Genomic DNA, 14,839 nt, shown 5'->3' on the forward strand with positions numbered 1-14,839 from the left:
TCAAAAAAGCTAATTAATGGGTTTACGAACAAGTGCTTGTTTTGAACATTATACATTACTTGTTACAAAACATTTCGAGTTACATCACGCAATGTACAGTAATGAAGTAAACAGGCATAAGCACATAAATCTTCACATGTTACCTGTTTCCACGGTTGACAATCACACCGTTCTCAGTGGAGAAAGCATCCGAAGGCAATCCCTGTATGTTCCATTCCCTTGTCTGGGTTGGTTTCGAGAGAAATTCAGCAAATGTGAAGTTTGGCGTGCAGGGAACGTGAAGATCGTGAACCTGGTGAACATACGTTTTTTTTAAAACTTTCAACGTTCGAATGCTGAGCATTAAAAATCGTTGAAATGCTATGAGCAAAAAACGTCCGACAGCAACCAATATAAAATCAACGCATTTTTCACAATAATGTTGCATCTAAGAATATTTTTTGACAAATTGGCAGATAGCTTTAAACCGCGATTTCAACAAACCTTAATTGGAAGTATTTGGAAAACAAGCAAAGTTACAAACCTGCTTCAGCCAAATTTTGTCGACCATTTCGTCTCGGTAATTGGATAGGAATGGTCCCATGTATGAGAGGAAAGCTGAAGCAACCAAACAATCACCAACCAGATATTTCATCGATTCCTCAAGACTTTCCGCTGACGCTTCCCATCGAATTTTCTCACCGGCCAAACCTGAAGTAATTCAAACATCAAAATATCAATCAGACATTTGTTAAAATCAGTTATATTTAAGAATATTCTAGAAACGTAAACAAAGATCGTTGAAATTTACCTGCCACTAGTTTTCCAGCCCTTCCAAGTTTCAATTCAGTTTCTTCTGCCTTCTTTCTCAAATCTTCCTTTTGTTTAAGTTTGTCTTCGTACTGCAACAAAACAAACGATTTAACAAACAAAGCGACCAAATTTTCCGTTTCAAATTCCAAAAACAGAAATAACTACATCCGTTTCTAATTATCTTGCCTCTTTTTTCAACTTCTCCATCTTCTCTGTGACTTCAGCAAGTTTTCGCTTCGCATCGTCCAAAGCAGCTTGCTTCTCTTTCAGTTGTTCGGATGCAGCTTCCAAACGTTGCCTCTTTGGCTCCACCACGCGGTAGATCCTTCCATACAACTCCATGGCTCTCACCCACATGCAAAGTGATTGGGCGGCAAAAGATACACGACCAACATTATCAGGCTGTGTAAAAGATAAGTGTACGCTTTACTGACTTGCAAAAAATCATGCGCTAAAACGTTCTGACCTAAAACGAATTTGTTTAGATTATTGACATATACATTGTGTAGATACACGCTCGATATTTTGGTTATGTTTCAAGGTTTAGCTTTTAAGAATGTGGTTAGGTTTATTTCATGCGAAGGTTAAATGGTAAACTTGCCTCCATAGAAAGCATATATAAATCTGGTACAGTTACAACTGTTTGGTTAACATGGAGTTTATAGGAAAAAAAATCTTTTCATAAAATTGAAGTTTATTGAAATTAGACAATTGGTGTAACCAGCTATTAAAACTCAACTAACTCAAATCCAAACTTCTCCAAGCTATATTTACCTTAAACTCAGAGTGAGCAACGTATTGTTGTCCAATCTTCTTTAACACACGATCCGACATGTTGTCCTTATCGAAGTTGATAAGCTGTTTGATAAAGTTTCCATCACCTGGCCAAAAAATAAACAAAGGCGTTAATGTTTTTCCTCCTTGTAAAACAGTGGTTTTAAAAAAATTATACTTCGTGGCCCACTTCAGGTTGTTAAAAGGACCATGAGCCCTGCTCATTAAAAAAAAACGCAATGGTACGCAAAAAAAATTTTTGACGAATTTTGATAACTCTGCACGCGCTCACCGTGAAACGGGAGTCGTAGGCCACATCTGAGAAACATTGTTGTAAAGCAATAATAAACTTACCCAATTGTCGCTTAGCTTCGGCCCAGGTTGGTTCGCTTCCTCTGAGTATCATGACAGCTTGTAAAACCATCTCGACAAGAGCCGGTGGACGACCATAAGATTTAATTTCGGTGATGTCCTTTTTGTTCAGAGCTTCGAGAGCCTGTGAGAAGCAAAACCAAAAGTTGCGTTTCGTCCTCGATAAAAATCTATCTTGTTGCGCGTAATTTGCAAGTTAAAAAATATCTGTACAGTTATATTACAGTGATCCAAGTATTTATTTAATGTATGTAAAGACAAAAAATGATAGGATTACGGGATCAAAAATATTCAACCAATATCTGAAGCAGTCACTCTACATCAAGGTATTTAATCAACCTTTTTGGCTTCTTCCAATGCTGGCAAAGCTTCGTCCAAATCTCTCTGAGCATTATCAGCCATTTGTTTACACTTTACTTCTTCTGCTGCGATCCTCTCACTGTAAGCTGCCACAGACTTCTGTTGTTCGTCGGCTTCGCGCTTTTGCTGCACGATCACCACCAAATACTCCTCGCACTGTTTCTGGAATTGCGCCACCTGGAAGAAACGACAATTTTTATTGAGAAAATACCAAATTTCTTTCGACTGTTTCTGTGTCAAATATTACAAACAGCTTGCAGCAAGTTGTAGTTTTGAATCTTTACTAGTGAAAGTTACACAAAACAGAATTTCACTATTATTCCTCATTACATACAAAAATTATGCACATACATTACATCATACATACTTGCAACAATAATTGAAACCGAACAATTCGTACCTAGGCCAAAAACGTTAAATGCAAGTATTTACGCTCAGACTCGACAATTTTTTTGAGATATCTAATTGTCAGGTTTGGGTAATACGTTATACTTGGTCGTGTTTATAAACATATATATACCTTTGTTTTCGCCACTTCGAGTTCAATGGACATTGCTTCAACTTTGGAACGCGTGTCGTCGATTTTAAACAAACCGTTTCTTAACTTCGATACTTGGTCTCCCAATTCTTTGCGCTTTTCATAAAGCAGCCTGAAGCATGGAGCAAGTACATGAGAGAAATGTAACAAAATTTCACATCTTTTTGAATTTGTTGCAGAAAAAACTTTTCGGCCACCAAAAGGTTTTAACAAAGTTGAAAAAAAAATTTAAGATATTTTGTTGCCAAACTTGTATCACACGACTCACGATTTATAACCCGACACCAATTCCAGGTAGTTAGTAGGCGTGACGTAGTTGTGACGTTTTAACTCGAAAAGCATCTTCTCCGATGACGTCACGACTGAACGGTGCATGGTGACAAAGATTTTCGCCACGTTTTTATTCATCTGTTGAGAAATTGCAAAATTCTTGTCAGTATAAAAGCAATCCTTTTAGCCATATGTTCACCACACCTCCTCTTCACCACCAAGGTCCATTCCTTCCAAATATCTTTCGGCCACTTCAAGTAGAGCATCGTGGGGCCATTCTGTGAAGAGGTCGATTGTCGTGCAGTTAACGAAGGCCGGATACTGACGGATTCGATTTCTGTTGAGAATAAATGGTGTCGGAAAGCGTTTAACTTTCAGCAAAGACATACTTTTTGTTTTTAAACACATACGCAACTGATAGTGTAGTGTTAATGTATCAGGAAAATGTATCTTACATTTATATGGAACAAAAATAACGAAAATCCCGAATATCGACATGAACACAAATTGTCTTCACAGGTAAAGCTCAGTCATTCATGTTAAAAATTAAACTGAATAAAAAAATAAAAAATTCGAGCAAACCTAAATGCTTCTCCCACGGGACTCATACACAGAGCTACATGTAAATTGTTACGGACTCGATCAATGAGATATCTGAACATGGCATCAGGTGTTTCAGCAATGCCGTCTTTCTTTGCATCGGCTTCAAGATTTGTTCGCACCTCCTCGAACTCGTCCGGCTGTAACAGATTAAAACTGTCTGAAGGAGTCGTAAAACGAGTAAAAAAAACTATAGTAAAAAAACGTATGGGTGTTCTTAAAATCTCGTTGGTAGCATATTACGTTAAGTTGTCACTGTAGTAACCTTAGGAAAGATGATTTTTTTTCCTCAACGAATTGGTCATAGTTGAGGTTTCAAATTAAGGGAACTATACCTTGTACAGGTTTGGTACTTCCCCACTGCTAAGAATGTTGTTGATGTCTTCGAGAAAAATTTCTTCGACGACCTGTGTGTCGGTGAAGAGGAACACAGTCGGCTTATTTTCAACCCCAGCTTGGAAGTAAAGTCGCTTCAAGTCTGAAAATGAAATTCAGCCACTAAACTGCGGCCTCTTCACTGTAGAAATGTTGTTGCTTGTTTTCTTACCGTCGCGGAATTCAGTTTTTCTGTAGTGTCTTGAAACTTCGATCTGGAAAGTGGTATATTCGCACACGTAGGCAGCCAAGCGTGACAAGCTCTGCCTTCCCGATCCACCAATACCGATAAGGAGCATGTTACCACGTGGTTGTCTGATAACACGTACAATGCGCGCCACTGCAAATACATACATATGATTGTACACTGATTGGAATTTATATTTTCCGATCTAAAACATCTTTAGTGTGACGTCACTGATTCGCAATGTTCCCATTTACACTGAAATGTCAAATTCATTGTTGAACCGATAGACATATTTTATATTCTTAACTGTTTTAATAATATCTGTTTTAATAATATCGTTTACAAACTAATATACCGTGTTCAATTGCGTCTTTAAAGAGAACCAATTCCATGCTGACGACACCGGGTGTCATATTATAATCCTCAAGTTGGTCTTCCATGTACTTTTTAACCAACGTAAAGTCGGTCAAGTCTTCGTAAATTTCGTTTGTGTTGAGGAAATCCCCTGAAAGAAAAACCCCACATGTGAATGTTAGATCCAGGAATGTCATTACCAAAGTCATACAGACAAAACTGGCGTCAACTAATAACACAAAGTAGGATAGCGTGTCATAGATGCATGTCAAAATGAAGAACTAAGAAAACCAAATTTATTTTTCGATTGCGCAAACCTATTTTAGATATTTAAAGATACGTTTACCGGTACTGAATGTGCAGTAATTGGATTGGATTATACAAAACGCACAAGTACATGTTTGAACGTCACTTATTTTACCCAACTATGTCAACATTGTCTATTTACCGAACACAGGCGGTTGTTTGTTGGGACAAAGATTATGATAGGTCTGATCGAATAGCGCCCCCAGGCGGTCGCTTATCATTCCAATGAAGGTTTCCGTGTCTTTGGCGTCAACCAGACGATCAGAGAATACACGGAAACATTCGTGGATCCAGAGACGAGTCATGCTCTGCTTGGTGTCGTGGAAATCTTTGTGAGCTCGGAGTAGGCCTTGGAATATCTGTGGACACAGAAATGTACTTAAGCGAGACTCGGTATTTTATCTATGAAAAAGGTTTAAAATTTTACAAACCAACATTATAGATTTATGGAGTATTAAAACTTCATGACAAAGGTTGTAATAAATGCTTGCAAGGATATTTGTTTATCTGACAAATAGGAACTCCACGCAAAAATATCAGATTGAAAAACATGCCCTCACCTTTGATATATCTCTCAAGTTAAAGAGGTAGTGAATCTTGGCTGGAGTTGGAAGGAATTTCTCAACAACGAGCCGATAAACATCGATCGTAGCTTGGGTGATGACGTCACCGATAGGTTTGACATCTTCTTCAAAGTCTTGCAGCTTCTGGTTGATCATCGTTCCGTAAATGCGCTTAATTTGCGTCTCCTAAAAAGAGTTCAAACAACTGCAGGTGACGACAGGTAGATAATAAGTATATTGTTGCAGATAATTAATGAATTGCTCGATAATCCTGTTAACACCATCTGCTTTAGTTTTTAACCCCATGCTGTGACAATGCAGCGCAAACAAGTTGTCTAACAGGTAATATTTCTCACAATTAACAAATGCCAAGCAAGTTTAAAACAAATTAACAGTCTAACTTCACAATTGACTTACACTGGGGAAGGTCATGTTAATAAGATTGAACCGAGACTGGAGTCTCTGTGATATAACCTGTCTGCCGCCACCTGGTGGACCCATGTCACAAAGCAAGTACATGTCCTGAAACAACACAGTATTAAAAATATGTGGCGTAATGAAAAAGTTTTGGGGAATTGCTTCAGATAAACAAAACACAATTGGACTTAGGTACAACCGATCGCTTACTAGAAAGGTTTTATTGAAAATATTGACAACTTCATGCAAATCAATGAGTGTTCGCATAACTTATCATTACTTATTGAAGAGAAGCAAGTCACAAATACAAACGTATGCACACCTTGATGTGTTTGGTTATCTGCTTGAGTCTGTCGTACCAGAACCCATAATCCAACCATTGTCTAATCAGTTCAAGAGGAGGTTGGCTCCCAAATGTGTCCTTGGCAGGCATGTTGAAGTCATCCATGAACGTAATCATCTTCTTGCTGCCTAGAGGAACATAGACTCCCTTTGTTCTCTTTTCCACTCGACTTTCGATAATTTCTTGCACGTTGTTGGCAGTTGTCTAAAAGTATTTTGAGATGAAGTTATATATGTGAAACAAAGTTTTTTTTAGCATAGTGAATTTAGGCCATGTGGCAAAAATACTAACCAAAATATTGACGTTTTATTCCATGCGTTGTCACCATTAAACTTTGTGTAAGTTATCGATAACAGCGTAATTGAAATTAAAACCATCCTTTTTAAAAAACGACTGTATTTCGATAATAGCAGTACCGCAGCGGAAAGTTACCTGTGATGACATGTTGATGGTAAGTGTGCTGTATTTGGAGGCATCAAGTTTGTCGAGGACATTTTGGGCAACGGAAGTCTTACCCGTGCCCACAGGACCAACCAACATAACAGGAACCCCAGCTTTGATGAGAGAGGACACCAGGAAATCGTATCTCACCGTGTCCACAGTCGGTACCATGATGCGATAAAACGGTGCGCTGAAATTTAAATTGTAACAAAGTTATCGTGGTTGGTAATTTCACAGGAATAGGTTTACGAGAATAGTTTATTTTGAATAAGAAAACTAAATTCAGGCAGCTTACTTTGGAGGATATCTCCAACCCTTCTGCAATTTTTCCTCGAAATTCACCCACGTTCTGTTCTTGGGATCCACGTAATATTCGTACACTGTGTCCTGAAAAATTTACAAACATCAGTCAAAAATTTAACAAAATTAAAAATCAATCTGATCCTCCGCGAAAATAAGTACTTAACCCTACGATGCAATCGCCATAAAATTTAGTAAATTAAATCAATTCACCTTATTTGGGAAGCTTCCTTCCACCTCCCGGAGGTAATTGTCGATCTTCCTTCTTCCATCCTCATCCACGGAAGCTCCCACCGACCAAATAAGAGAGAAAAGAAACCATAGCTCCACCATGCGGGCAAAGTTTTCTGTGTCCGCGGGATTTACCTGCAAACATATCAAAGCAATCGAACTTATTAAGTGAATAATACAGCAAAGTTGGTCTTCGGGAAATTTATTACAAAACGACTCCGTTGCAAAAACGTGGTTTACAGAATTATGAAAAGCATTGATATCATAAGTCAGAATTAACCAAAAATAAAATATGATGTTACATTACATTAAATGAACATTTAACTTCTATTGAGAAAATGCCACTTACCCCGTTTTCCTGGGTGGCAAGGGTGTCGAAAAGTTGGCAAAGCGATCGAACTCCGTTGATTTCAGCGATGGTAACAAGTTCCTTACAGTTGTGACGTTTAAAATCAAGAACTTTGCTTAAGTATTTCTCGATCAGTTCGTTCAGGACAATCACCATATCCTAACCAAGCAAGGATGAAAATAAACTCTTGTTCCAAGATTACTTTGCAGTTGGTATTTACAGTTTTAAAACTTTTTCAGAATTTTGAGCATTTTATCCGTGTGTGAAATGTTGTCTTACAAAGTTTAAAAGTCATTAATCTTTCAGGGATTCTTTCCTCAAAAATAGAATTGTTTTAACATGTTTTACTTTTTGTTTCTTCTTTTGCAACCATGACTTAATGAAGGGCTGGTAGCCGAGATCACTGTAGTCGAAGTAAACCATCCCACATCTGCTTACAGTGGCGGGAGAAGCTACTGAAAGGTCACCTACTTCGAACAGAAGAGAAACCTGGAATATAAAGTTACACCGACATCAAAGCACGTGTTTTTGTGCGAATGAAAATTGGTCGAATATCACAAGCAAAACTAGTGAGCCGCGTGTCAAAAAACTAACATACGAGACAATACAAGAAACAAAGGCGTATTTTTGATTCACAACTTAAATACTTTTTGTCGCCTTGTTTTCAAACAATCTGACGGCCAAGTTTGTGCCAATCGTCTAGACGAGATCGACATGAATGACGTACTTTATTGTACTTGAACGACTAACAAATCTAACGACATCAGTTGGTAAACGCACCTGTTCCGGCATGCTCACACGTTCACCGTTGATCAAGGTCAAAACTTTATTGTCGTCCATAACAGAGTTCATGCTCTCAATCCACAGTGTGTCGACCGGACCGTCGAACACCAACCACTTTTCATCTGGTTTCTCGTCAGCGCAAGTCAATCTCATCACACTCGACAACACACCGTCCGTCCACTCGTTCGTGCTCAGGTCGAATTCTCCGTACAGTTCACCCAGTGAAAGAGCTTTCGGGTTGATCGGATAGTCCTGTGTTCAACAATACCTTTTTAAGTCTAAGGTAGCGTTCCTTGTTGTAAGTTGGGGTATTTTTGAGTATAAGAAGTATTACTTTTTCTAGGCTGTTTTTACGTAGCTTTCGTTTTTTTCTACTGATACCGAGTCGAAACTTGTGCAGCAATTATTGGTAGCGCTAAAAAAGGAACCGTTTCGTCAAAAATCTATGCACACCTTTACGATGTTGTATCCCTGGACATTGTCCTTCTTCATTTTACTGAGAGCAGCTTGCAGAACTCGCCATGTGACCGATTTACCCGAACCACTCGCACCCACTATCATCACCGAGTGGCGAGAATTTTTAGTCTCGTACAGCTGGATGACCTTGAGAATCATGTGAAGGTCGCTTTGGTATTGCTGCTGAACCAGGATCTTGTTGATGGCTTCGCGGAGCTGGAAAACAATTACAAGGCAAGTTGCTTGGCTGCTTCAGCACTTCTCGTAGATTTAAAAATAAAAAGTCATTAACTTTCGGTATAAGAACTGTCTGCTTATAAATTTGAAATAGGCGTTCCACCCACCTTGCCGTAATCAATAACAGGAGTATCAACACCAGGAAAAAGATCACTGACGATTCCGTTAAACAAAGGCGCGTCCACCGATGTCAATTTGGCCACGTTCATATCCTTCATCGCCAGCAAAAGAATCTAAAGAAGCGCTTTTGTGGTTTCGATGTTATTTGATCAAATTACCTCAATTATTTCAGAGCGCCAAGTCCTACACCTTTAAAGTAAGACATGGGCTAATGTGAACAAAAACTAATTATTAAATGCAATTTAATAAAACTAAGAATTAGCAGACCACAACCCTTAAAAGGTTATCCAGGCCTGAACTGCACCTTGAGTTTAATAATCAACCCAACAATGCATCTAAATTAAACACACCTCCTCATCCGACATGTCAGGGTTTGCTCGTTTTTTCCTTCCAGCATATCTGAGTACAGACACGAGAGCACGGAGTCCGAAGTCGTAATGATCTTGTTTGGAAAGTTGTTGCACAGCCAGGGAATAAAGCGTGTACACTTTTTTGGCCAGAGCCTGCGAAAAAAACAAAAGCAACAAAATAATTCAATTGATCCGTCCTTCTGGCATAATTAAACGGATGCTTGCGTTTTTACGTTCTTAACACGTGTTTTAGTGCTGCACCACTGATGAAAAGTTGAGTAGCATGCCAGAGGTCGGTGAATAAAAGAAGACGTTTAATTGTTGAAGAAGAACAGATTAATTAAAATGCAGTATGTCTGGAAACAACAGCAACACAACAAATTATTTCCCAATATAAATAAATGTAAAACAAGTCAAGACCTGATGACAATTGTGCCGACGGTTCTCCGATAATTCGGTTGTAATGTAAGCACGTAAACCACGCTGAATTATGATTTTTCGTCTAATTTTTTTTAGCTCATATGATTCAACAATCGCGTCAAAACTTCAGATGTTACAACTTCCATCATGCAAGGCAACTCACCCGACAATTTCCAAATCCTTCTCCAAAAAGGATGATTTCGGAAATAAGATTCGAGTCTGGGACAACCATAGCTATGGGACGGAACATAGACTTAAGATTGTCAGGAAGTTCTGTGCGTCCGGCATAACCTACCAAGATAAAAAAAAGTTTGTTTAAGTATTGCATGCCGAACCTAGGAGATAAAAGCTATTTCTTTCACGGTCGACGTTGTGAAATGATAAATAAACTGCACGAGGCAAAAACAACATAGCTGGTTTACCTGGGTTCATGGTGATAAAAATTCCACAAGACCAGATTAAGTTGATCTCTCTTCCTTCAAACACGAACCTCTGGTGACCGGATGACAACGCAGAGAGGATGGACAAGATTTGTTGAGCCACCACCGACAACACCTCGATGTTGATTCGGTTGAATTCGTCAAAACAACCCCAAGCACCAGTCTGATGTGCAGGAATTGGTTACTTATGTTTTTATGAAACGTCTACAGCATGGTTAGGGTATGAGTAAGGTGTTGAAGAATGTTTAAAAATTATTAAACCCGAATGAGAGTTTACACTTAAACACGTGCAGCTTAGCTACCACAATTGTTGCAGCATATATTTGAAGTAAAACCTGACAGACAAATCAGGCCTTGTTGGATTGCACAGATCTTAAATCCTCTATCTACATAACAGGAACATATCTCACTCACCTGCGCCAAACCGCTGTACATTCTCCCCATGCTTTTATAATCCAAACCCTCCGAGCAGTTAACAACGATGACGTACATACCGAGCGCTTTTCCAAGATCTTTAACGGTTTCAGTTTTTCCCGTTCCGGCAGGACCTTTGGGACTTCCACCTCTACACAAAAAAGAGTTACAACTGACGTCAGACCTTGATATGTCATTACTTTAACTTCTATTTGCTGTAAATAAGACCTTATTAAAATTATTGAAAATTATGTAGAAGTAATCCTTCTATTAATTTCGTGTGTTGCAAGAAAGCGAGCTGTGATGCGATGTCAGCATCGTTACTGCGTGGACGACAAAAGCAAGTCCTATTGAAGGGGACTTCTTAAGTGCTAATTTACATAGGGTCCTGTTCTGTATACCTAGGTGGAACCAAAAAATTACAACATAGAAACTGTTATCTGAGACCCTTATAATAATGAATAAAAAAATGGAAACAGTTGCACAATAATGAATGAAAATGTCAGCTACAAACTAAATTAGATTCAAGAAATAAGCGTTTATAACGCAAGGAGATGTAAGTTGTAAAACTAACAAATACCTGTGTAAATGCAGAGCTGTGGTGAGAGTGACGTAACATCGGTCAGTGAGGGGGGTGATGACGAGACGACCAGAGTTTCCCAAATATTCGTAACCATACTGGAAGTGGGTGTTGGTTTGTCTCACTACACAATCATCGATATCCTAAAACAAATTTATACAATTGCATTGCAAAAACTATTGCATTTTGGTTAATTTAAAAATTAGCAGTGTTTTATATTATAAAAAAACAGGACAATCATTGAGTGAAATATATCAATTTTAAGTGCCGTATCTTGCACCAATATCGGTGGATATAAATAGGATCAAGTATTTTTGACATTGAAGTTTCAAAAGGTAACAACCCTACGTCGAGTTTATGTTGTTAAAACTTCCGTTATATCAAAGTATTGCAAAAAAACACCAACGCATCAGCATATAATATACGCCGATAAACCTCCAGACAACTTAAGGGAATATGCTTCAAGCGAAAAACTTTAAGGAAAGTATGGCTACAAACAAGTAACACGCATACTAAAAAAACATTTCAAATTAGGTAACTAATGGCACGTACTTCCTGTTTGCAAACAAAACGGGAAACTGTGCACACGCACGAAGCCACCAACTCAAGCAGAAATTAGTCTTACTTCCATTAACTTGGGGTCAACGCACGAACCTCGCAAGCATTATGTTAGTCAGTGAACAATGCGATTGTCTTTAGTAGGTGTATGTAACTCCAAGACGAAAATAGGAAATATATATAAACTATAAACACGATAAAATTATGAATATATGGGTCGATAAAAGATTCCTTTTAATTTGTGCATGGAAAGTGTGTTGGTTTGTTCCATATTTATGTAAGGGATATTATTGTAAGCGCAATAGGTTTACGATTTTTGGTCGCCGCTACCGTTCGTGCAGTTTTCTACATTTTTTAGTTGACGAAGATCCGTAAAACTTTGGATATATGTTTGTTGTAGATGTACCTTTAGTTTCACGCAAAGTTGTTATAGTAGTGGCTTTAAACAAGATATTATTTTTATTTAGTATCGGAAAGTCCTAGGTTTACGAAGATGTTATTAACAAACCATTGAAGAAACATGCTCCGTTATATAAAATTTTTAAATTTACCGTTTTTGTTGATAATGACAAACATGCCTGTACATTATGAAGCTGCATGACTTCCAACTTCGACATATTTGTTGCAGACATTTTGTCCAATGTTTTATTACTTTTTGTCTGTTGCGTCGTACGAGGTTTGTGCGTTGGCTCCAAGTTAGTGGAAGTATTAATGTAAACATGCAAGTAACACGCACACTAAAAAAACATGAATTAAGTAACTAATGGCACGTACTTCCTGTTTGCAAACATAACGTGAAACTATGCACACGCACGAAGCCACGAATTGAGCAGAAAATTTAAGTAGTGTTACTTGCATGCTTGGTCTTACTTCCATTAACTTGGAGCTAACGCACGAACCTTGCAGGCATTATGTTAGCCAGTGTTTGAGGAAGGAAAGTGTGTCGGTTTGTTCCATATTTATGTAAGGGATGTTATTATCAACGTGTAATCTTACGTAAATTGTGTTGACACAAAGAAGCACTTAAACCAGATATTATTTTTATTTAGTATCGGGAAGTCCTAGGTTTACGAAGTTGTTATCAACAAACCACTAAGGAAACATGCTCCGTTATTACGAGGAAGAATCCCTCACACAATTCTACGCCAAATACCGAGGAGTTTACCCAAAGGAAGCAGCTGATTACGTCATCAAACATGCGTTTGAAAACAAGTTAAACCACGATAAAAACCAGAAAATTGATCAAATGGTGGAAGTCGGTTGTGGAAGTGGTCAATGCACGCAGCTACTAGCTCCATACTTCAAACAGGTCTCAGCAACCGACGTCAGTCCGAACCAAATCAAAATGGCCAATCAATGCAACGCGTTTAGTCACGTGACCTACGCAGAGGGAAGAGCTGAGGAGATTAAAGCGGATGATGGGAGCGTTGATCTACTGGTGGCTGCTGAGTGTGCACACTGGTTGGACTTGAAGACATTTTTTGCCGAAGCACAACGAGTTTTGAAACCGGATGGCACATTGGCAATTATCTGCTATTATGTTCCAGAAGTTTATCCGACAGGTGGCGCCCGCGAACCACATTCAAGTCAGCATAATAAGGCCACTCAACAAGCACTTGAAAAGTCAAATTATGATCGAGAGGCGTACGCAGAGCTGGATGCATTGTACCCTAACATTTATTCAAAAATACCCACTCAACATAAAACCAGCACCGTTATTGAAACAACAAAAACTGTCAATTTGACCATTTACAGGGCAATGCTGAGGACCCTGGATGCCTTCCAAAGCACTGATTTTGATCTTGTGGAAGATTTTATGCATCTGTTAAAGAAAGCGTGGGGATTGGACGAAAATGTTGATGAAGCAACATTTATCATCGATTTACATTTTATGTTCAGGGTGATTGTTGCAAAAGATTTGCGCCAGTGATTTCTATGCAACTACAATAATTTGTTTTAAACCAGAAAAGCAAAACACCCAGATTTTATGCATGCAACCATATTATATAAATGATATCATGCCAGTTGGCACGGTTATCTTAGGAAGAAACCTACATTCTGGAAATGTTTTAATAGTGCCATATGGATGCTTTTCAACCTTCCGCCGCAATTAAAGATTTGAGCGATTTGTTTATGTAACCCGCTACAAAACATGTACAAACTGTTTATCGGAAATGAATATTGCAATTACTACACAGATTTAATAAAATATTATTATCATTGATGCGAAGTTGATTTTTATGAAAAGTGCGTTTGCGGAACAGTGTAATGACTCGTACTGACAGGTTTTGTAACTTTCGGTCATGTGAATTCAAATTTCTTGGCGATTAAAAACTTTACAGCTAAATTAATTATAAATAAAAAACCCACAAAATCTAGTTGGGCCAAATGAAGAATCTTTAAATCCATAACATTGAAAATTGCGCGAACAATCAAGTTCCCAGTGCATAATCGTTATTGATTGAAAGAGTGGATCTCAGTTAAATATTTATTGCCCGAAAATGTTAGAGTTGCACGTTCATAATCTGAAACTTTAAAGCTACCAACATCGAACATTCATTCGGTCGAGGTTAAAGAGGCAGCGGCAGAAGTTAAACCCGCTGGTGGTTCAATAACGATCAAACATTTATTTAATTCTACCTTGCACTTTTGGTTAAATATCTATCAAACAAAAATGCATATATCTCGACAAATTATTCACCCTTCAGTTTACCTTCTGTATGTTTTCTCAGTGAATCAACATCCCAAATTATGTTGATACGGATAGCCGTGGTTTGGATAAAGATCAAATAAATATGCAATACGGATGCTGAGTGCAGCGGTTTAGGCAAAAAAGGAAACAGATATTTTAGACTCTTATTAAAAAGACATGACTAAAAAACGACCCCCCAAAATAAAAAAGGCAACAC

General features: G+C 38.2%; 2 protein-coding genes across 2 annotated transcripts in view; one reads left to right on the forward strand and one right to left on the reverse strand.

Moving 5' to 3' along the window:
- The window catches only part of LOC145903381 (dynein axonemal heavy chain 2-like), a 46,652-nt gene that overhangs the window by 8,257 nt on the left and 23,556 nt on the right, over positions 1-14,839 (reverse strand). Inside the window, exons 37-67 of the mRNA XM_082991464.1 lie at positions 11,373-11,515; positions 10,793-10,943; positions 10,361-10,541; positions 10,102-10,229; positions 9,519-9,671; positions 9,156-9,281; positions 8,809-9,027; positions 8,353-8,607; positions 7,921-8,061; positions 7,573-7,731; positions 7,206-7,358; positions 6,988-7,079; positions 6,684-6,882; positions 6,231-6,455; positions 5,909-6,013; positions 5,489-5,677; positions 5,071-5,287; positions 4,624-4,773; positions 4,254-4,421; positions 4,042-4,184; positions 3,689-3,846; positions 3,311-3,443; positions 3,105-3,244; positions 2,819-2,948; positions 2,278-2,475; positions 1,921-2,062; positions 1,567-1,673; positions 979-1,194; positions 791-881; positions 524-690; positions 144-292 (exon numbers count right to left, since the gene is read on the reverse strand). Coding sequence (XP_082847590.1) covers positions 144-292; positions 524-690; positions 791-881; positions 979-1,194; positions 1,567-1,673; positions 1,921-2,062; positions 2,278-2,475; positions 2,819-2,948; positions 3,105-3,244; positions 3,311-3,443; positions 3,689-3,846; positions 4,042-4,184; positions 4,254-4,421; positions 4,624-4,773; positions 5,071-5,287; positions 5,489-5,677; positions 5,909-6,013; positions 6,231-6,455; positions 6,684-6,882; positions 6,988-7,079; positions 7,206-7,358; positions 7,573-7,731; positions 7,921-8,061; positions 8,353-8,607; positions 8,809-9,027; positions 9,156-9,281; positions 9,519-9,671; positions 10,102-10,229; positions 10,361-10,541; positions 10,793-10,943; positions 11,373-11,515 — 4,928 coding nt within the window. The remainder of the gene's footprint in view (positions 1-143; positions 293-523; positions 691-790; positions 882-978; positions 1,195-1,566; positions 1,674-1,920; positions 2,063-2,277; positions 2,476-2,818; positions 2,949-3,104; positions 3,245-3,310; positions 3,444-3,688; positions 3,847-4,041; positions 4,185-4,253; positions 4,422-4,623; positions 4,774-5,070; positions 5,288-5,488; positions 5,678-5,908; positions 6,014-6,230; positions 6,456-6,683; positions 6,883-6,987; positions 7,080-7,205; positions 7,359-7,572; positions 7,732-7,920; positions 8,062-8,352; positions 8,608-8,808; positions 9,028-9,155; positions 9,282-9,518; positions 9,672-10,101; positions 10,230-10,360; positions 10,542-10,792; positions 10,944-11,372; positions 11,516-14,839) is intronic.
- LOC145901582 (putative methyltransferase DDB_G0268948) lies at positions 13,001-13,860 on the forward strand. Its single transcript, XM_082989317.1, has one exon. It carries the CDS (start codon positions 13,033-13,035, stop codon positions 13,858-13,860), a length of 828 nt encoding a protein of 275 aa, XP_082845443.1. The 5' UTR covers positions 13,001-13,032.

Source organism: Ascidia mentula, chromosome 5 (genome assembly GCF_947561715.1).
Source record: "Ascidia mentula chromosome 5, kaAscMent1.1, whole genome shotgun sequence".
NCBI lineage: Eukaryota > Metazoa > Chordata > Ascidiacea > Phlebobranchia > Ascidiidae > Ascidia > Ascidia mentula.

Bases quoted from the DNA above. Each gene is read 5' to 3' on its own strand.
- LOC145901582 (XM_082989317.1), top strand. From the start codon at position 13,033: ATGCTCCGTTATTACGAGGAAGAATCCCTCACACAATTCTACGCCAAA.